Here is a 21,577-nt window from a genome sequence, read left to right as displayed (position 1 = left end):
TAGAATTGCCCTTTTGACATGTAGCCAGTATGCAAATATATACTGAGTTATACTATTCTTACTAATAACTATCTCCAGATTTTACATTGATAAAATAAGCAAATTATTAGATTTATAGTAATTGTACTAATTATTAAATACCTATAATCCATTTTGCTATTGTGAAAATGTAGATGTCCAAATATTGGCTTCCATCTTGAAAGGGATCACATGACATTAGTATATTTTCTGTTTTTCAAATGATACTTTCAGTAGTTTTAACTTAAAACCCCTATGATTAGTGTGTGTGTGTGTGTTTGTAAGTCTTTTGTACATGTACCCTAATTTCTTTAAGGAGTTAAAAGGAGTCTATTAACAAGTTACAGTATATACAGAATACATTTATGATATTTAAAGATATTTCTGTGTGGTAGATATAGTTTACAATGTATTTGTTTATACATCAAAATATTAATTTTATACATATTTGCCTGCTTTTTAAATTCAAATGGTGTTTTAATAAAATAAGACATGCTTTATTGAAACATACAGTGACTGATGAAACTATTTATTTAGTGGATGACTGTGAAAGAAATGATGGATCTGCAGAAAAACCTTACTACATGCCACGTGAACTGATGAAAATACTTGGAAAGAAAAACAAATTCAAGGACCCAGAGTAAAAAAAATTCCACAGATTTTACAATCTCTCTTATTTTGTTTAAGCTTAGGTAGTTAAAACTTTAATATAAATATATATTTTAAATATAAATACTCAGGTGCTACTAAAGTTAATAATGCTGTCTTATGGTATTAAAAGTGTAACTTCATACACAAAAGCAATGTGGCCTTTATGATAATTGATTGTAATATTTAATATTTAAAGGATACTTTTGTCTTGGGGTCAGGGCATGTGAAGTATTGTTTTCTTATCTAGTAACTGAATTGTAATTGTAAATTTTAAAATAGGTATAACAACTTTCATTCTAAATACCTTTAACAAATAAGCTGTTTTCATTAAATGTTGTAAGTCTTTGTTTCATGTAAATTTAAAAGATTATAAAGTATAATATATTTGTTAATATACTAGTCAAGCAAACTGTGATGTATTTATTACTAAAGCCATTTAGGTAATTTTTGTGGATCTTTGTAGCAAGATATTCTTATCTTAATTATATTTAGGCTACCAAAACAACCTTTAGTTACAGTTTGAACTTATTAAAGAAAAAACATTTGAGGCAAGTATGTACTACAAATTGGAAGTTATAGGAGATTAATTTTCTTATCAGATACATTACTATGACATGGATATATATGCAAAGTATCTAATGAAATATATAACTTAAACATTTTTAAACTTCTTAGATATTCCATTTTGTAACTAAGCAAACTAGTGTAGAAAATTTACAGTCATATATTTAAAACTTTTTTTCAGTAATAATCAATGGTTTTATTGTTGCATTAGATATCATATAAATACAGTTGTTTTTCTTTATTATGGTTTATGTTCACATAAAGTTATGCAAGTTAAAAAGGGATTCAAAACTATTTCTATGTAATAAATACAGATGTAAAGTAAAAGATCTGACTTGTTCTAAAATCTCCTGAACTGCTTCTTGAATTTCTCAAAATGGAAGTCGTCTGTTGCTTTCTCATCTTCTCCCATTTTAGAATTTTTCTTAACTAAAAAAGAAATGTATACTTACTACACATACTGCCAAAGGACAGTTGTTGAGAGACTTAAAAACTAACATAAAATATGTTAAGAGGCCCCAGTGTACTGACTAAGGTCCTCAATTATTGCCAATTATTTTTATAGCTACCCCTTATGGTAGAAGGATGCATACAAAAAAGAATAAAATCTTATTAGGACACTTGGATGGAGTACTGGAACAAATGTACTACATTTGGTCTTGGTAGTCTGAGTGAGAAGAGAGAGTGGGAAAGACTAAACCTGATGTCAGATCCTAGTTCACCAAATTTTAACACCTATTCTTAAACCTCCTAGGAGGAGGGGAGCTATGTCACCTAGATAAGGATATTCACCTGCCAGGCCATTTGCTTGGTAAAAACATTCTCAGTGACCTTGTAAATCAAAATATAAAAAAAAAAAAACAGGTTCAATTGCTACATACTAACTAATAGTAAGTTTACGAGCACCAGTCCCAAAAAAAATCCATGTTTTAATTTCTGGTAGCTCGGCTGGGCAGAGGTGATCTTTTAATACAGCTATTCTTACATACTAAAAGTTCAAAAAGAAGGTCAGGTAAAAAACAGATCTAAAAGGCCTCTGTCACCAATGGTAGTAAACTACTTGATTCTCAAAATTAAACTCGAGAACAAGATACCCTAACATAAAAAACAAAATTGATAAAAAGTATCTTGAAAGGAAAATATCAAAAAACTCTTATTCAAACAAACAGCTGTATATATTTTTAAATATGCTAGAAATTGCCAGGAAAAATTATGCTTTTTCCTGTATAGTATAGTAAGTATAAAAAGTATAGTAAAGAGAACAGAAACCTGAAATTGTGATCATTTATGTCAAGTGAATGATTACAGAAAAATATTTTATCTACTGTTCATAGAAAACACCTTACTTTTGAACAGATGTGAATTTTCTGCTTCATTTATATTTACAACTGGCTGTCGTAACTTCTCTTTTGACAATTTAGCTTTGGACTCTGCACTTTCTTCTATGTTAACTGCAGTGATTGGAAGAAAAATATAATAATGCATCATGAGTATCTGATTAGCATAAAAACAACATACCACAGAAAAAAATATTTGAAGCACAAAGTTATCAGTTGAAAAATAAATTTAAAATATCGTATAGTGTTAGGTTTTTAAATTGAGAGCTATAATAATACTTAGTTCTTGTCTCTCCTGAAAATGTGGGCAAATTTCATTTCAATAGATGTAAACATACTTTAATAGACATTTTGTACAATGAAAGTTTTGAAGATGTTATAAGGAAAGGCCATACAGTATTAAGTTTATTTACTAAAAGTGTTAAGTATAATAAATGTTAACTCAAACTAAAGTGAAAATCATACACAAGTTAGTGTTAATTTATATCTCCACCATATATAGGCACGACTAATGTTAAGCCTAAGACATGTGAACAAATTTCAATGTCTGATTAGAATTATTTTATGTTATTCTAGAAGTACTGCTCCAATATAGATACTAATTTCACCTCAACTGTTTTGCAGGTCTGCTAGTTTATAACACTGAAAAGTCAACAGAGATTTTGAACTGAATGAAAGAGTATAGTATAGATAAGTTTAAAAGTACTAAGTTTTTCTTTTCATTTTAATAAACAGCTGTAGTGCAGCTTGATATTTGCTACTCCATGTTGCCATCAAAGCTAATACTATTCTTCAACTCTGTGTTCAGTTTAACTTTTTTCCAGTGACAACTATCAAGTGCAGGTTTGTATTCAGGAAAAATTATTTTATTTACACTCCGATAAGTTCATTTTTTTTAGTTTACCTAAACCAACCAGACTGGTGTAGACATTGCAAACAAAGCTGAGTTAACAATGTAATCTACAGTATTTTCCATCTCCTTGGACAATGCACTAATAACATCTTAATAACTTTCATACCATGGTTTTAATGTATGAATGTTAAATATCTTCTCTAGTTAATTTGTAAAGCCCTATCCACACTGAACATCATATTAAAACTACCAGGTAAAAGTGCTAACATTTTCCATCCAACCAGCAAAGTATGATTTTTAACTGAACCACCATAGTGTCTTTTCCATTTTCTTTTACATTCCTTTGATAAGTGAACAAGCTTATTCAATCTATCTTTCACCCCAACAAATAGCTAATACTTGCCCTCGTTAGGCTCTTCCAAACATGGTCCTCTGAGCTACTTATTTATATGCAAGTAATATACATGGAAAGTGCTCATCTTTAACATCACAACGTGTCTTGGTGATCCATTTAGCCTGGTTGTTCTCGAATTGACAAGTTTGTGAATTTGCAAACCATAATGAAGCTCCTCTTTAAAGACCACTTGAAATTAGTTCCTTGAAAATACCAAGACTAAAAAAATAATTCTATCAAAGCTCCTGAAACCATTTCTGCTTCCTGGCTGTTCAAATAAATGGCATCAGAATATCTACTAGTGTATCATAGATGACTAAAATATGCTTATAAAAAAAATTACTGATGAAATCAAGTACATTTTCTTGTAACAGTCATCCATCATTAGGGCATTCACAAAAGATACTTCCTTTTAGCAATATGAAACCACATTCTGTAAATGTACCTGGCCAAAATAAATGCTATCTATGATTTTCCATAGTATGTCATGAGCTATTGAAAGTAACAGACACTTCCATCACTTTGCTACTATATAAAGTGCTTCATCAAATATACACTTCCTGTCTCATACATGAAATGTGACATATTTCATCACACAGAGTTGCTAAGATCTCAGATTTTGTAGATAGGTATCCTTGTTCTGTTCCTGTTTTAGTTACTCTCTGTTTCCAACTGTTTTTCCACTGAGTTGACAAGCCTGTACCTCTTCAACCCATACTCTTCTTGTGTTGACTCTGATTGAATAGTTTAACTCACCTCTTGTTCTATCAAGCCTTTCATACCTAATAACAGGTTCAGAGACATCAAATTAAGCCTGCTTTCCAACAAATCATTCAAAATTATAAGGCAAAAGCCTCCCAAAAGTAAATGTAAATACTGACACATACATAGTGTGAAACAACTTTTTACAATGAAACTAAAGGAGCTTCAAGTTCTTGTATTATATACAGTACTGGCATGTAAGCTGTTAAAAATGACAAAGCAAGTACTACTAGTATACCCTAACCTCACATTTCAGAGCTAAATTAAATGAATAAATTTTGCTTGATGAAAGTGACATAAAAGTGCAGTCAAAACAACTGTTTTTAAATTCCTTTTTGAACCAATCAAAATTAAGATCATTCACAAAATGAATTTGTGGTATATTTCACAGAATAATTATTGATAAAAATTTTAACAACTTAGTGCATTTTGGGAACATTATGTTCCTGCAATGGCTTTTATGTCACATTACTTATCAACAAAAATAATATAACTTTATATTTTTGTTAGTCCATGTACCGAAATGTATAAACTTGAAAAATATTTGTCAATTTCTTAATATAGTCTCAAGTGATTAAATAGGTTCATTTTTTAATACAAATATTGGTGACATAGCAGAAAATAGCTTATTCTTGATGACAAGAAACCCAGGTGAAATAAAAATGTATTTCAGAACAGCTAGCATGGGTATTAACACTTACTGATAAGCAGAGAACAATGTTTCAACCTTCACAGGTCATCTTCATGTTATGAGATTGTGGAGGGTATTGTAGTTGGATGTTGTTTTCTACTTATCAGTAAAAGTATTAATAACCATACCAGGCATTCAGAGATACAAAATATAGCTTAATTCAGAAAATAATTTATTTTAAGAATTGAATCAATATTTTTATGCACCTGGTTCTAAACTATGTGATCCCACACTAAGTCTTTACTTCAGGCATTATAATTATAATGGGCAGACAGTAATTGAACTATTTTCTCTGGATAAACATATTTTAGCTTTTATAATTCCTATTTCGAGAAATAGGTTTTTATATAGGTTAGGTTAGAGGTAACAGTAGTAACTGTAATTAAAACACAACTTCATCATTCAGACCAGTTCTGTAGGCCTGAAATGATAAAACACCAATACATCAAACTTTGAACTTACACCTATTATGTTGGACAAAGTTAACAGCCATGTTTGTTGGCACAAATGATGTGCCTGTTTCTTTCTTTGCCATTCGTTCTTTCAACATTTTAAGTTTGGATTCTTCTGTTGCTTCAATGTTCCTTATTCTTTCTCTACAAAATGATAGAAAGTGTTATTTAGTTGTACATAAATCAGGAAAATATTACAAAACAAAAAAGATGATTTATAGGTACTTCCTATAAAGTTTAGAAATTGGCAAGGTTAATAAAGAAATGTTATTAGCTATATGGAGTCTCAATATTTATTCTGTTTGAAGTAAATTAAGGTGGTCACATTAAATCAAAGTGGTGTTTAACACAAAATTATACAAATGTGTATAAAAAGTGTAGAAAGTAGAGTTTCAAGATTAACAATGATTTAAAAAATTAAATTTTCTTTTTTAAATCTTACACATATCACCCCTTTATGGGCTGGAGGAGGGCACTAACATGCTATAACTTTCACTCTCACAATGAAAATACTAAAGTTAGTAAATAACTTCTACTTTCAGATTTAGAAAGATTATACAATTTTATTTATTTTTTTACTTTGTGAAAATTATTTCTTTTGTCTCAGAATTTAAGTTCATTCATTGTTCTTCAGATGATTTTATATAGCCAGTCAGTTACAGTTTGCTTTCATTCTTCACTTCATGGTTTATAACTGTCACCTCTTCTGCTCATAAAATAAAATGTATCAATAACATCAGTTCAAGCTAGGCAACAGTATTCTTGGTTGAGTTCAATTTCTACCTAATGTGTATAGTTTCTTTTACTTACCTACATTGTTTAAATACGATATAAACTTAGCAGCAATACTAAACACGTTAAGAATTTATGCCACAATCAAGTCATCAGAATATTTTGCACTTGCCATATTCTCTAAACCTAATGATACTTACCTGAAGTTTTGTTATAGAAGACAATTTCCATAGCTTTACAAAAAACATAATGTGAAAGCATTTTCAAGAATTAAAAAAAAGTCTAAAAGAAAATATAAAAACATTCTCATATATAAGTGGTTTGTTACCAAATCTTCTGAAACTCCTGAGAATTCCATTTTGCTTCTTTACAGGAGTTGTACATAATTTTTCTACAAAACCACAAATTATTTCTTACACATTGAATAGAACAGATTAAAAATTATTTAATTCAATCATATTTAAACTTTACATGTAGGTAATTTCAAAGCAGAGTTTCAGAAGTAGGTTTTCTAATTACATTCTGAGTATCATAAAAGGGTGTGAATGAGGCAGATATGGTACTAATAAAATCAGAGAAAAAAAAAACACTCCTGAGAAATGTATTCTCAGCAAATGATAATAAATTATCAAGCATAAGCCTATGCTTTGAAATGGGCAAAAAACTTCTAAATAAAACTGATAAGTTCATTGTTTACAGTCAAGATTCCTAGGAGCTGTGTAGGAACAACTTTTTAACTTCCACAATCCGCAACCACCCATTCAAATGATAGTACAAAGAAATGTGCCAATCTAAGCAAACTGGAACTCCTCAATGCAACAGCTGCCTCAGGCAGGGGAGTAACTCAGAGGGAGAATCTTCACCCCAATCATCATCATCCTTTGAATGAAAGAGACAGGGGGAATATACAAATTGAAGCAGTTGACAATTCCATATCATAAGGGTAAGGGTACAAGGTAAAAAAATAATATACAGATGAGCAATGCCAGGGAATGAAACAAAGAAGAGCATGTTCTGAACAATAAAGGTGGGAAATGGATGGAGGAGAAACAAAAGTAGGAAGAATGGCTTGTGAGTCACCAACATTTTAAGTATGAAAGTTCAAACTGGAAAAAAAAAATGATGAGGAGATCAACCAACCTGAACCTGATGTAACTGGAACTAGCCAGTCCAGTACTATCTGAGAAAGTCCATTAACAAAGCCCGAGGATGAGGAACCAAAAAAAAAAAAAAAAGTAGCAAATGCATAAATCAAGTAAATCACAACAAAAAAATAAATAAATGAGCATAACTGAAAACACCTGCACTCAATCACTGCCTGAGAGAAGTGTTAAATTGATACAATCAAATAGAGGATCACATGCATGAGGAGTGTGTGTCACACTTCTATTGATGAGGTTGTTGCATGATCATTCACATTCAAGACACAGTTGAACTACATCGTGGTATGAGGGTGTTTAAGACTTATAGGCGTGTGAAAAAGTTGCATGTAGAGGGCAGCACTTATCAAAAAGTGTTATATGTGAATGGAGGTAATGCACTGTATCAGAAATAAAACTGAGAATTCACTTATATAAAATGCCACTTCATATTATGATAAAGAAAAATATATTTAGTCAACCTGTACAGAAGCTATGAATGTGGTAAAAAGTATAATTGTTTTTATACACATAGGGTATGATGACACTACCACTGTTTGATTTAAAAAAAATAAACAGGTTTTCAACTCACTATAATGGTACATTTTCACAGCCATACCTGGGTTACATATAGGAGTTTATTTTACCAAAATTTTAACCCCTTTCCTATAATTGATGAGTGTAAATTTTGCTAATTATTCCAGATTGTAAAATCTTTTCAACATTAATAACCATACATTAAGAATAAACTGAGACTAAAGTAACTGACAGAATCTTGCTAAAATTGATAGCCCTATCTCAGCAATTACAGTTAGCCCCATGTTATCCAGAGTTTTATTATGAACTAAAAATACTGATAAGGAACTGATACATCCTCACGTGTTACTCCTACAAAGATAACCTTCTATCCATGGGGAAAAGTTTGAAACATTCTTATTCACACATTATTATAAAATTACACCATAAACACTGTACAAAAATTACAAAGTGATACCTACTCTATACCCAAGTCAACTTCAGGGATACCAGATAACATCTGATTAGACAACATCTCTTCTGACTGCTTGGATGAGGATTGTCTCAGATGCTCAGGAACCTGGAAAAGCACATCATCTGAGAGCTGAGTATCTTCTCTGGAAAATAAAAAAACATATTAAACCTTTGAAGTCACTTTTAAAGTTTTTATAATAATAAATAATAATAAGTTATTCACAACACAATATTGCTGTTTCAAATAGTTTTAGTTTAAAAATGTTCTTATGTAAGCAATGATAAAATACTTTATCATGTTAAAAAATGTAGCTTTTCCTTTACTCGTATTCTACCTATTATAACAATGACATACTTTCTTCTCTCTCTGTTAACATCTTTCTTCTCCACACCTTTACGTTTTGCTAATTCTTCGTCAATGTACTTCATCCTGTAATAGAAAACAACTTGTTTCATTCGAATAACTCCAACATATTTTCTAACTTGAAGGTACTTATGTAGAATTTTACGCAGACTTTTCTTTACACTAAAATACTTTTATCTTCATGCTTTTGGTCCTCTTAACAGAGTCTTTATCAGGCAAAAATATATAATTTTACATATTACATGGTATGAGTCTTAAGAAACAACTCAAAGTGTTACTTAATCTAAAAATGTAAACTTAAGACAACATAAACTCCTATGATGAATAAAATGGAATAAATTATACTCATCATAACAATTAATTACAAACCAATAATGTTACTTATTATATGAAGAGAAAGCAGTCTGACTATGTTAAACTGTTCTGCAATGTTCCCAATATAAAGTTAAACACCTTTTATGATGTCTAGTTGGATTTCTAAACCGTTATAAAATTACTACAGATTTAATCATAATGAAAATTATCATTTATTACTATCTGGAGAAACTCTACAACAGAAGAATTTATCAAAATACATACATTCTCCTTACTTCTATAGAATTTTTCTTAAGTTAATATAAGGAATACGTGTATATTACAAGGGCAAAGATAGGAGAAGTTAATGCTTAGTTTGTGCATTTCAAATGTAAGATTGCTTATCAATTATTACCTCCCTGAAATGGAAAATCAGAAATTACAGTTGAAGCTGAAAAATAAGTACAAGTATTATATGTCTAAAATAACCTCAACTTGGATTCAGATTTGTTCATTCTCAACAGAGATTTTTTATCATATCAAATTATTTTTCTTGGTCATAAATCATTGAAAAGTAGTTGAGTTAAACTTTCTTCAAATGAATTTCTGTTTTAATTAATCAATTAAAAATGCTATGAAACAAGTTAAAAATCTCTGGATAATAAGATATATCTTCTTTTTTTTTCATACGTTGTTACGATTGCTTATGTAAAATTATGAGTAATGTATTACTTGCAGTATGTATTCTTGTTTTAGTGTAGACAGATGGCAGTCATTATACAATTTACTAAAAGTGGGTTTTGATAAGAGATGCCTACATCACCAACTCACATATCTGCATCTTCGTCTCTTCGATTTGTCTCCACTGAAAAAGTGTGTCCCAGATTCACTACATCCAGGTCTTTGTCTTCCACTCTGTAAATTTACAAATGTACAATGACACAGTAGAAACCTAACAGTTTAAAGTGATAGTTACATAGTTAGAGTAAGAACATATCGCATGGCAGCAAATTCTAATATGAACAATATAAGCTGAAAAATGTTTATCATAAGCTAATAAAACATCACACAGCCATAAAAATGTGTAAAGTGTTAACACAACAGTCATATCCTAATTAAAAAAAATCTAGAAATTGTATACATAAAATATGTAAATATGTGTACTTTCTTTTCAAAAACAGAACTTATAGCTTCAGTAATCAAAATAACAATTCACTACTTGACACAAAGACTTATCTTCATGCTTCTCTGGAACTTGGAAAAAGAAAGTCATACCCTTTAAGAACTTTTTGCCATGAGAGTTTTTAACACATATTCACACAAAATTGCAAGTTTTCTTGGCTAGCAACAATTAAACTTCATAATCTACTTTTATCTTTAAAAAGTACCTCATCTAATGATCTTTAATCCTTCCAAATTGATATTAATATGAAAATGGAAAAAAAAAAACATTCCTGTTATGTACACAATAATATGCCCATTTATGAGAGTACAGATTTGTTTGCTATTCATTTAGGTTTCAGACATAGCTCTTATCCAATGTATACATTGTTTTATTAACAATAAAAGAAAACAAAAGATTCCTTATCAAAATTTTATGTAAATTATAAAATTAAAGTTTCTTCTTTTTTACAATGTCTGTAGCACAACTATGGAGTAAATGCCTAATAACCAGAGTGCACAACTAATTTTTTTCCTACCTATTTGTTTTTATATTCTTCATGTTTACTATCCCTCCAGATTTCAATTTAAAAGGGTCATCCTGAAAAAAAAAAGTAAATTGGCAAATTAAGTTGTGCAACCATTTTTTAATTTCTGAAAATTTTTGATAATTAATATTTTGTTTGTCAATGTTTTGCAAAAAAGAAAACTTTATTTACTGACCATTTTACAGATTTTCTATAGTTACATTAAACTGCTAATTTTCATAAAATTTATCACAGTAATTTGTTTTTTTAATTTGTAATACTCTAAAAATGTTAAAACTACTGAAAATAGTGAAACAACTCTAATACTAAGCCACCCATAATTTTTCACTCCTGACTAGCTTATTGGCATTTTGTAGAATGATGCTTGTGCTAAATCACTGGGAATCATGACTATATTGTGTCAAGCTACAATGTCAATCTGTCACAATACCTTTAAAACTCTGGGGGTCATTAAAGGTTCTAGAGGTTGTTTTGTTTCAGGGTAAACATCTCCAGTTGCCACAACTGTAGCTTACTCTTTTGCTTCATCATATGGCTTGATGTGGCTACCTCTAACCATATCACCACTGAAACTACCTTCATGAAAGAAGGAATGTTCCTCAGACTTAGCGATGCTAAATGGGTTTGCTCAGTAACCCCCCTTCCCCACACACACACACACACAATAAATTTGTCAATGAGCACAATATCACAACCATCAAAAGGTATAGCAGGCAATGTCTTTTTATTTAATCTCCTTGAACTGTCTGCACAGATGGCCAAGTTGTCTTGGAGGTCCTTACTTTCAAGCTTTGAACTTGGTCTTAAACTTTACTGAACCAGAAATTAAATAGGTAGATTAAGAAGTACAAACACATTCTTCAGTTACCAAAGGTAATGAAGCTTCATCTTTTGTGTCATCTAGTTGCTAGAATCACAAAAAACAAGAACAAGAGGAAAACCAAGGAAGAGAGCTAAAATGTTCCTAGGGGCCAAAGGTCATGTCATTGTGTTTGTTGACTTGCATTCAAAATTTTATTGAACTACTATTTTATGAACTTATATTAATTTTTGGTATCAAATTGTAGATTATTATTCAAATTTAAGTATTATACATTATTCAATTTCTTAATTTAAAAGTAAATATTAAAATAAATACACTTAAACATCAATTTTTGTGTGTCACATGATATAATGAATGCAGCAGTGATTCACAATGGATGTTTGTAATGTCAAAATACAAAATCTATAGTTTCCTTCAAATCAGGAACTCGAATTACCATTATTAACAAGCTATAATATAAAATAATAATCTCCTATCTTTTCTGTTTGTGGAGATATTGCTCATGTAGTGTGTTTGATTCAATACATACACAAGTGTATATAACATGTGAATAATCAAGTGAAAGCTCAGAATGTCCTCCTTGTGGTTTTCTCAGACATTTTCATGTGTCAGGACTCCATTTTATTCTTTTCAAACAAAATTTCAATGAGATAGGTTGTGTCTTTAGTCTGTTTAAAATTTAATATTTTTTTAGACAAATACAGTTTAATTACTAAACATAAACAATTATTATAAAATTCTAAGGTACTGATATGATAATTTACAATTTTTTGCTATTTAAATTTATATATAGAACCTAAAAAGATTATTTCATTTCACATCCTCCACATGTGAAATGTCATAAGGTTTAGTAAATTATGAGAAGCAGCAATTGAGTACAAAGGTTGTAATTAGAAGAGATAATTGATTACTTCTTTATTTAAGAAAAATAAGTTTAAGAACTTGTTTCTAAAAAGTTATGATGTACATATACATATAATGCATAATAATTTAAATATGACTGTATTTTACAAAATACTAGTCCACTAAAACACAGCCAAGACAGGTCACTTTGTTACTATATTATTGGATATGGTAACATAAGTGCATGTGTGCCTCGTCATTATAACTTCATGTCAACCAAGCATGGCTGAAAGGTCAATATAATAAAAATAATAATTATATATAATTGTATACTGTTACGAGATTTAAGCTATTTAGACTAAACAATTGTATTTTTGTGTCATAACTTGTAGTCATTCTAGAACAAAAAAAACAACAAAACAATTTAAATATATTTCCTAATTTTTTAAGGTTAGTCAAATTGACAGACCCCTATATAGTTAGGGTAGAGAAAATAACAGACAAAATATAAAGCTTTAGCAAAAACAAACATTTGAAATTTGTTTAGGAGGTTTTAGAGATTATGCAAGTAATTTGAGATTTCTGGGACAAAGGATGGTTTTTAATGAAGAACTGAAAATCACTTCACACTCAGACTAGTAGTGAAAGAGACTCAATACTTTTACATACAAATCTTTACTAAAAAATACTTAAAAAAGATCTGAATTTTTGTTTAAAAAATGAGACATCCAAAAATTGCATGTAAATTTAAAAAACTATTATGTAAATATACCCAAACAAAAGTATATTCTGTACTGGTTACAGAAAGGTAAAATTCAAAGGTGATTTTAATCATTACAGTTGAAAACCAGTAATATATTATGCACTAAATACTAAAAAGCTAGTGGAACTATGTAAACAATATTTACATAAGTACTTTTAATGAGTTTCAGGTTAGGAATAACTGATTTTGTTACCGAAGATAAAGCAGTAGGAGGTTATGACATTGATAATCAGTAAAAGATGATGAAAAAGCTGTGCACCACCATGACAGCAGATGACATTATAATACAATGTCACTATTTCACTCGAGGTTAGCTCAGTTACACAAATTATTCGACCAATCAATATAATCAACTATCTATGAGCATCAATTACATGAATTAGTGGCATAAAATAAATTATTACTCAAAATTACAATTAAACTAATTAATGATGCTGGCATTTAATTGATTAGTATGTTTCATTAATTGTGCAGTTACAGTGTGCAACAAATTATCACTATTCTGTAAATGGAAAAAAATAACATCTATATGTGTATTATTTTTATCATAGGACCTGCTTTGCATTGTAGTTTATCATGCAGGGCTCCTTTAATTCTCTCTCAAAACTAAAATGAATGATATACGTTATAAATAGCTAAAAACATTATTGAAGGTAAGAATCTACAACTGATGATTTAATGCACTTATCATCCTAGGTTTTAATCTTCTTGGGTATTGACTTAATAATACATACTGCATCGAAAAGAACGATTAAAAAAAAACAACAGTAGGTTTGAAATGTTACAGACATGTTAAGTACACTGAATTAACTGATACACATTTTACTATTTTTCAAATGCACTTAAATCTTAGAAAACAGAAGTATGTTAGTTACATTTATTAACTGTTGTTGAGATTTCATGATACTCAAGTAAGTGTATTTGTTGTCAGAGGCAAAAATTTTGATTACTGATACACAGGAAAAGCGTAGAACCACAATACAAAATAAACCATGAGTACAAGATATTCAAACGTGTGAACAAATTCATTATTATAAAAACTTGTTTCCATAAGATCTTTCTAATATAAACATGTAACTAACTAAAGAACTGCTACATACCTCAACAGATTTTTCTGCACAAACCTTCTTTCCACCAGTTATCCCAAGCACACTAATAAAAGAAATAATGCATATGCCAATGAGTCAAAAATCTTGTTTGAAAATACTTTAATACCACAGCTGTCCAAGCATATATGTGTAATGAAACTTTGTAGAATGGACAGCAACTGCCTGTTGTGAAGACACAAGTGTAGAGGACAACATTTCAAAAGTTTTCGCCTTTCACCTTCAGGTCAGTGAGTGTGCAAGATGTTGTTGGCCTTTTATAGTGTCCTGGTGGGTTGTGGAGAGCGTGTTATCATTGGTTGGATCCATACACATACATATATATTTGGACAACTGTAGTATTAAAAACAACTAACTTCTACAAGGAATTAAAGCAGTTTTAATTCAAAATGCCATATTTGGCTTCACCTATAATATAATATCAGTTGGCTTAGTTGTTCTTTTACACAGTAAATGATCTTTGCTTATGGTTTTAACTGTGACTAAGCTATACTTAAATGTTTCACAAGAAAAATTATGCAGAGTAAATAAGCTTATATATATGCAAATACTAAACTTTTGAGCCTGAACAATAACTAGTCAGCAATCGTGATAACCTGAAAGTCACTTGCTATATTGGTTATTCAGTGTTTATTAGCACAAAGCAACAAGGCTATCTGTGCCAAACAACTGGTAAAAATCATAAAATGTCCACAACACCTGTTGAGAACATCTAATAGTGGCACTCAGTTGACTCTAGCCCCAGAGGACCAGCTGACTTTCTCTGAGGGTCTACTTCAGGGCTTCCTGTCTACAGAAATTCAAGGCCAAAGTGGTATGTTGGAGTTAAACCCTCAACCACCAGAATCTTCTCCTCCCCTTCATGGGTCACCACACACAAACAAGTGGGTGAATGTTCAGATCCTCAAGGAGGTAAACTGAAAATACATAACCTACCTTGCTATACCCCCTCACCACAAACACGAATCCACCTCGAGGGGTATCTGCTATATATTTAGTTGACTCTAACCAGATATTTAGTCCCATGGGCTGATTAATATTTTAAACATTTTCTTGTTTTACCTTATCAAACATGCATTTCTATACTTTTTTCCAGAAAAACCACACACAAATTTTCATTTTGTGAAAGTGTTTTCTTTATTTTAATTTCTCAAATAGAGCCCCTAGCTTTCTGGAGATTCTTGCCCCATTCTTCAAAACTGTGATAAATTCCTATGATGTCTGTTATGAGCAAGTGGTTCTTTCCTAAAATGTAAATGGTAAGATTGATCCAATCAAAGTGTGACAAATACTAAAATGGTAACCTCAAAACACATTATTTTGTATGCTTATCTAAATTAACATAAAAATTATACACATTCCAAGAGTGATATAACTATAAACTGTTGTTTTCAATTGAAAAGTGTGTTTAATGTTACACATTTATACACACACACACATATTTGCATTTGAGTCTTTCTTTCAATATTCCAAACTGCAACTGATAAAATTTTATATACACACACACATGCACGCACACATACATGTTTTTGGATGGACCAGTTATAATTGTTGGAAAGAACTGATTAGACATTTTGTAAATCTTTGACCCTGACATACTCATGCATCTTTTTCTTCACAATCTTAGAAGAAATTGAATTGTTCTGACAAATTCTTGATGACAAGAAACCCACTTGAAATAAAAATGTATCTCAGAACAGCTGGTATGGGTATTAACACTTTTATTGATAAGGAGAGAACGACGTTTCGACCTTCTTTTTTAAACTGAAGATGACCTAGGAAGGTTGAAACGTTGTTCTTTCCTTATCAATAAAAGTGTTAATACCCATACCAGCCATTTTGAGATACACTGTTCTGACAAATGTACTTAAAGATTTACTTTTAACCATTTCTGACTAAAAAGTGTAAAACACTATGTTGTTATGACAGATTCTGTCCAATTGCATATTATACTCTGACACTAATTAACTAGCCATATTGGGAAGAACTGAAATATGTTTTATCAAAGCTTAACTAGAAATTAATTCCCTCAATCATTGCTAAAAGTTTGTTTTGAATTTTGTGCAAAGTTACACGAGAGCTATCTGCACTAGCCATCCATAATTTAGCTGTGTAAGACTAGAAGGAATGCAGGTAGTTATCACCAACCACTGCTAACTCTTGGATTACTCTTTTACCAGCAAACAGTGGAGATAACCAGCGTATTTTAACATCCACATAGCATGTTTGGTGTGCTGAAGATTCACATATGTGATCCTGAGATTATGAGTCAAGTGCCCAAACCACATGGCCATGTCACGCCCATTAATAGTCTGTAGCAGTATGATACAGTAAAACCTTTCTAAGACACAACTGCATAGGACCAAGTAAAATTTCCAGCTTAGACATAGTGAACATGCATTTCCTTAAACATATATAGTTTTTGAGCAGAACATTATACTTGTTCAACTCAAGGGAAGTAAGATGTTTGTGAATAAAGTTAATATACTGTTTATGCTGTATTTATTAGAATAAGAACAAAAATAGGCATTCAAAATATACATAAGTACACAAAATATTAATCATATTTATTTGAAGAAAGTGTCCAATTTCAACTGTTTTTTTAATGAGCTTTCCTGTGCAGTTAAAAGAGAACACCATTTCTACCGCCTTTTCATGAAGTTAATTTTGCCCTTTCATTTTTGCATACAATTTGATAGTGTTAATATAACGTAATACTTGTGATAAAGTAGCAATTTATATTTCCTCACAATCTCTTAAAATTAGGGAAGATAAGAATTTATCTTTTTTGTAAGAATTATTTAAAGAGTAAAATTTTGCACTTGAAAGGCAAATATATTTCTACAAGTCATGAATCTAATTTAACTACAAAAATAATGACAGCAGGAAAAAGAACTGAATGTAATAAATCAATATATTTACTGTAACAAAATGTCCAAGAATTTATTAATATTTAAACAAATTATTAATTAAACAAAAGTTTATTAATATTTAAAGAAATTATTAATTAAATAAATTAATATTTAATCAAAATCCTACTTGTTGATAGATGAGGTAGGTGAAAGATTGTTTTCCATCCGCGTTACGCAGATTCCGCCATAGAGAGGGCCTTTTATAAGAGAAATCTTAGGATAATGCTGCAAACTTTTGACATTTCTGGCTTGTATAGGTTTCCGCCCTATGCAGTTTCCGGCTTAGACAGGTTTTACTGTATTATATATAACATACTTTTAGAAGAAAGATACACATAATGTTTTAGTCTTCTACAGTGTTTAGATTAAATAAACACTAGCAGTATGTCATAACCATATGGAACTTTACAGTAAAAGGTACTGAACTAATCAGTAACACTGTGCAACGTATTTCCAAGATTGCAAAGTTTTATCACTACTCATTCTATTTTGTGGTACCTACCTTACACCATGAGGGCGTTTTCTCAGACTCTGTATAATTTTTGTATCTTCTAGTACTGATCTAAAAGTAAACACACATATAACAGTTGGCAAAAAGTTCGTACATTTAAATAAACTTTAAATGTATTCCATTCATTATAATAGTTTTCCAACATTTTACTGTGTGTGTACATCAATAGTCTTCTCTTGTCTTTAATACACAAACAAAATCAAAGTAGGTTTTAAAAAAATACAGGGTGTTCGGAAAGTCACTGTATACTTATATATTTATTAATAGATATGTTTTAATATAAAATACAGGAGGTAAATATGAGTGACAATTAGAAACAATGTTGAAAGTGACCTCCGATGGCATCAATACAGGCTTGGATCCTTCTTATTTTGTTTCTAAACACCGTTATCAGTTGCTGGCTTGAAACAGACTGAATGAATGCTGACTATAAAACTGCACAGTGACTTTCCAAACACCCTGTGTTATAAAAATATATACACACATATAATTTGCATGTACATCTGCATATATAATCATCCAATGTTTCTATGCACTTAAAGCAAAAATAGAGCCAAAATACTGTGCAAATTTTTCACAAATCTGTCTTGTTAGTCAAATTCATAGTGTGTACTATACATTTTGATGATAGTGGAACTCAAAACATCCTAGTCTTTTTATATGAAACATATTAATAAACACAAAGTGTTCTTCAAACCAAAACTGGTATCTTGTTCAAATCATTAGTCATGATACTAAGAGGTTAAACTGAATTATCTTTTAGTTAATCAAAAATAATAACAAGACATCAAATGACTATCTCGGTTACAGGTACAATAATATCTGAAAATAATGATTTCAGTTAGTTGATTATTTTTAGGGCTTTAATCGATTTAATCAAAATTTTGATTAGTTGGTTATTTTACACAACACTAATTGATATAGTCAGTACTCATAGATAGCCAATTACAAGAATTAACCGAGTTACTCAAATCTGTGATTAGCAGAAGCAAATGTTAATCTCTGAAATGTAACTAAAATTACAAAATTTAAATGGAAAGGTTTTTTCTTTCACAATGTAAAACTGCAAAACAGACATCCATTAATATTACTGTTTAAAGCATTTCCTAAATGAATACGCTTTAATAGTGTTCAGAAACTTTAAATTCTGATTTTTGGAAAAAAACTTACAAAACTTGTTGAGAAAAATCACTTACAATCATTTTTTTCAAAAAACAGTAAAGAAATTATTGATGATATTGAAAAGGTATAATAAGTCTATATTCAGGTTCCATTAAGACTAATTCATTAAGTCCATGTTAGTATATCACAGGTGAAAGGAGACAAACTTCATACAGGTTCAGAAAAAATATCCAACTTAAGACTCTTAGAATTTCTTTAATTTGACGGGATTTTCAATATCTTGACAACTTCTTAATAACTAAATTTAGCTGTCAACTTCTGTTAACTACATAAACATATATGCACTAAATCTTAAAATAACAGAATATAAATTAGTAAGTGAATTTCCATATCACCAAGTCTATTGTCACCTAAGTATTTATATCATAATGAACCTAATTATGCTATAACTTAGTATAAATGTTGGTCCCTAAATAAAGTATCTTGTAAATTATAAAACAGTACTTCCAATTTTAACAAGCTATAATTTCACCACAAGCACAAACCTACTCAAGTGACTGAACAATTAAAAACTTGATGTTTACCTATGTAATGGCAAAGAACGCACGAAACTGTAGGGCACAAGAATTGAAACATTTTCTACAATAACCAGGTCAACAATACTTTCCTCAGTCTTACACGAAAAATTTGTGAATCATAAACAAATGTTTTTGGGTCAGGATGCCTTTTCTCTGGTGGTTTTAACTTTTATGGGCTATCATTTCTTATATTTACATCAATAATTTGGTTATGCTGACATTAGTGGAAACACAACCAAATAATCGATGCAAATATAAGAAATATTGGGCATAAATTACGTGCAATGCTGGCACAGCTTACAAGCTAAGTTTAACAACATTCACAAGTATGCTGTAGTCTATTTGCACTAATTACGCGCAAAAGTTCCCCACGAAAATATTTTATTTTATTAGTTACCTAATTTCACTGGAATCTTCTTCTTCCCGATTATCATCACTACCAGAAAATCTACGTCTCCTTATATTTCTGTTCCGTTTCTTAAATTTTACAACTTCTGCGTCTTCGTTCTTTTCCTCCATTTTAAATTAAAATGATGATTTTCGATTGATTAATGAACCTCAATATTAACTATAACAGAAAAACAACAACAAAAAACAAATATATATATTAAGATTATGATTTCCCTAAGACTTATCAGCTTTTATTTATGACAATAAATCAATATATATATTAAAATTATAATTTACCTAAAACTTATCAGGTTTTATTTATTGCAGTAAATAAATATATTTATATCTTAGAGCATTAGTGATTTTATTTTATAAGAATATCTGATTTGAAAATAACTGAAATATTTCGAGAATATTTTAGCACGATAATCCCATCCAGAAAAATAATTATTTTGGTATGAAATATGGGCTATATTATAAAGTGTGAATTGTCGATCACGTAAGATAGCGAAATAAAAGCGTGATCTCTTCGTGAAGTAAAGGAAAGTTCAAACTCCTATGGAAGTAGTCACTAATAATTCGCAGAAAGTTGACCCTGCATAGGCCTTACTTCTGTTGTGAATTTTTCGTTTTTTTGTTTCTGCTGTTCAATGACTCAGCGATAAGTACATTGACGGAATGATAACGCTGAAAATCTATTTTCGATACCCGTAGTAGTCATAGCAAAGATGACCCATTATGTAGCTTTGGGCTTTATAACAAACAAAATAAAGTAATGTTAACAACAATGATTTTCTAGTTTTAACAGTTATCACTATTAAATGGTGAACGTTCGAAACATTTCGTTGGGTAATTTCATAGTTCAATAAACTAGAAGGATGCTCAGACCCCAGTCACTTAACGTTGATCATAATTCAACCATAATAAAGTAGAAAAATGTATCCGCATGTCCATCTTCATCAACAGACTGGGACCATTTTTGACAGGGCAATGAAAAATACTATTCTACATATTTCAACCAAGTTTCATCAAAACCCAATTATTTGTACTGAGTTATAGAACAAAGAGTAGTGTGAAAAATCAATCCTTATGTTATCGAATAAGGATTTTATTTTTTTTATTTCCGTGATCTTGATTCTCCAAACACTAATTACTGCTAAGTTGGGCAATACTCCAAGTACATAGAAACATTTGTCCAAATCCATTCAGCTGTTTTCGGAAAGTCTTACTGACAAACACACGAAGGATGAAACCATAATTCCATCGCCTTTGGTGGCAAAGGTCTGGGTTTGGAGTGTTTTGAACTTCGCGCAAAGCTACACGAGGGATATCTGCGCTAGCCATCCCTAAGTTAGCAGTGTAAGACTAGAGATAAGACAGCTAGTCATCACCACCCACCGCCAGCTCTTGGGCTACTCTTTTACCAACGAATATTGGGATTGATTGTTACATTATAATGCCCCCACGGCTGAAAGTGCGAGCATGTTTGTATGACGGGGATTCGAACCCGTGACCTTCAAATTACGAGTCGAGCGCCATTTTTTATTATTATTATTCAAAAACCCTCATAGAGGGAGTA

At 30.4% G+C, this 21,577-nt stretch overlaps 2 protein-coding genes across 5 annotated transcripts in view; one reads left to right on the top strand and one right to left on the bottom strand.

Annotated features, from left to right (window-relative positions):
* LOC143230828 (choline transporter-like protein 2) overlaps nt 1–1,579 on the top strand; it is a 69,940-nt gene extending 68,361 nt beyond the window's left edge. For all 3 annotated transcript variants that reach the window (XM_076465042.1, XM_076465041.1, XM_076465043.1), the window contains exon 22: nt 556–1,579. In XM_076465042.1, the coding sequence (XP_076321157.1) occupies nt 556–662 (107 nt within the window). In that variant the 3' untranslated portion in view covers nt 663–1,579. The remainder of the gene's footprint in view (nt 1–555) is intronic.
* Nucleotides 1,405–20,202, bottom strand: LOC143230829 (splicing factor C9orf78). 2 transcript variants are annotated; one of them, XM_076465044.1, is made up of 10 exons: nt 20,006–20,202; nt 17,900–17,959; nt 14,480–14,531; nt 10,942–11,003; nt 10,073–10,156; nt 8,939–9,013; nt 8,592–8,726; nt 5,733–5,866; nt 2,580–2,684; nt 1,405–1,662 (listed from the first exon to the last, which is right to left on the bottom strand). In XM_076465044.1, exons 1-10 carry the CDS (start codon nt 20,125–20,127, stop codon nt 1,574–1,576), a joined length of 918 nt encoding a protein of 305 aa, XP_076321159.1. In that variant the 5' UTR covers nt 20,128–20,202; the 3' UTR covers nt 1,405–1,573. The 2 variants fall into 2 exon arrangements, with proteins under 2 accessions (XP_076321159.1, XP_076321160.1); XM_076465045.1 differs by lacking the exons at nt 17,900–17,959; nt 20,006–20,202 and adding an exon at nt 17,525–17,675.
* Between the last annotated feature and the right edge of the window lie 1,375 nt (nt 20,203–21,577).

Source organism: Tachypleus tridentatus, chromosome 10, assembly GCF_004210375.1.
Source record: "Tachypleus tridentatus isolate NWPU-2018 chromosome 10, ASM421037v1, whole genome shotgun sequence".
In the NCBI taxonomy this organism is placed as follows: Eukaryota; Metazoa; Arthropoda; class Merostomata; order Xiphosura; family Limulidae; genus Tachypleus; species Tachypleus tridentatus.
This window is presented reverse-complemented; position numbering and strand designations above follow the sequence as displayed.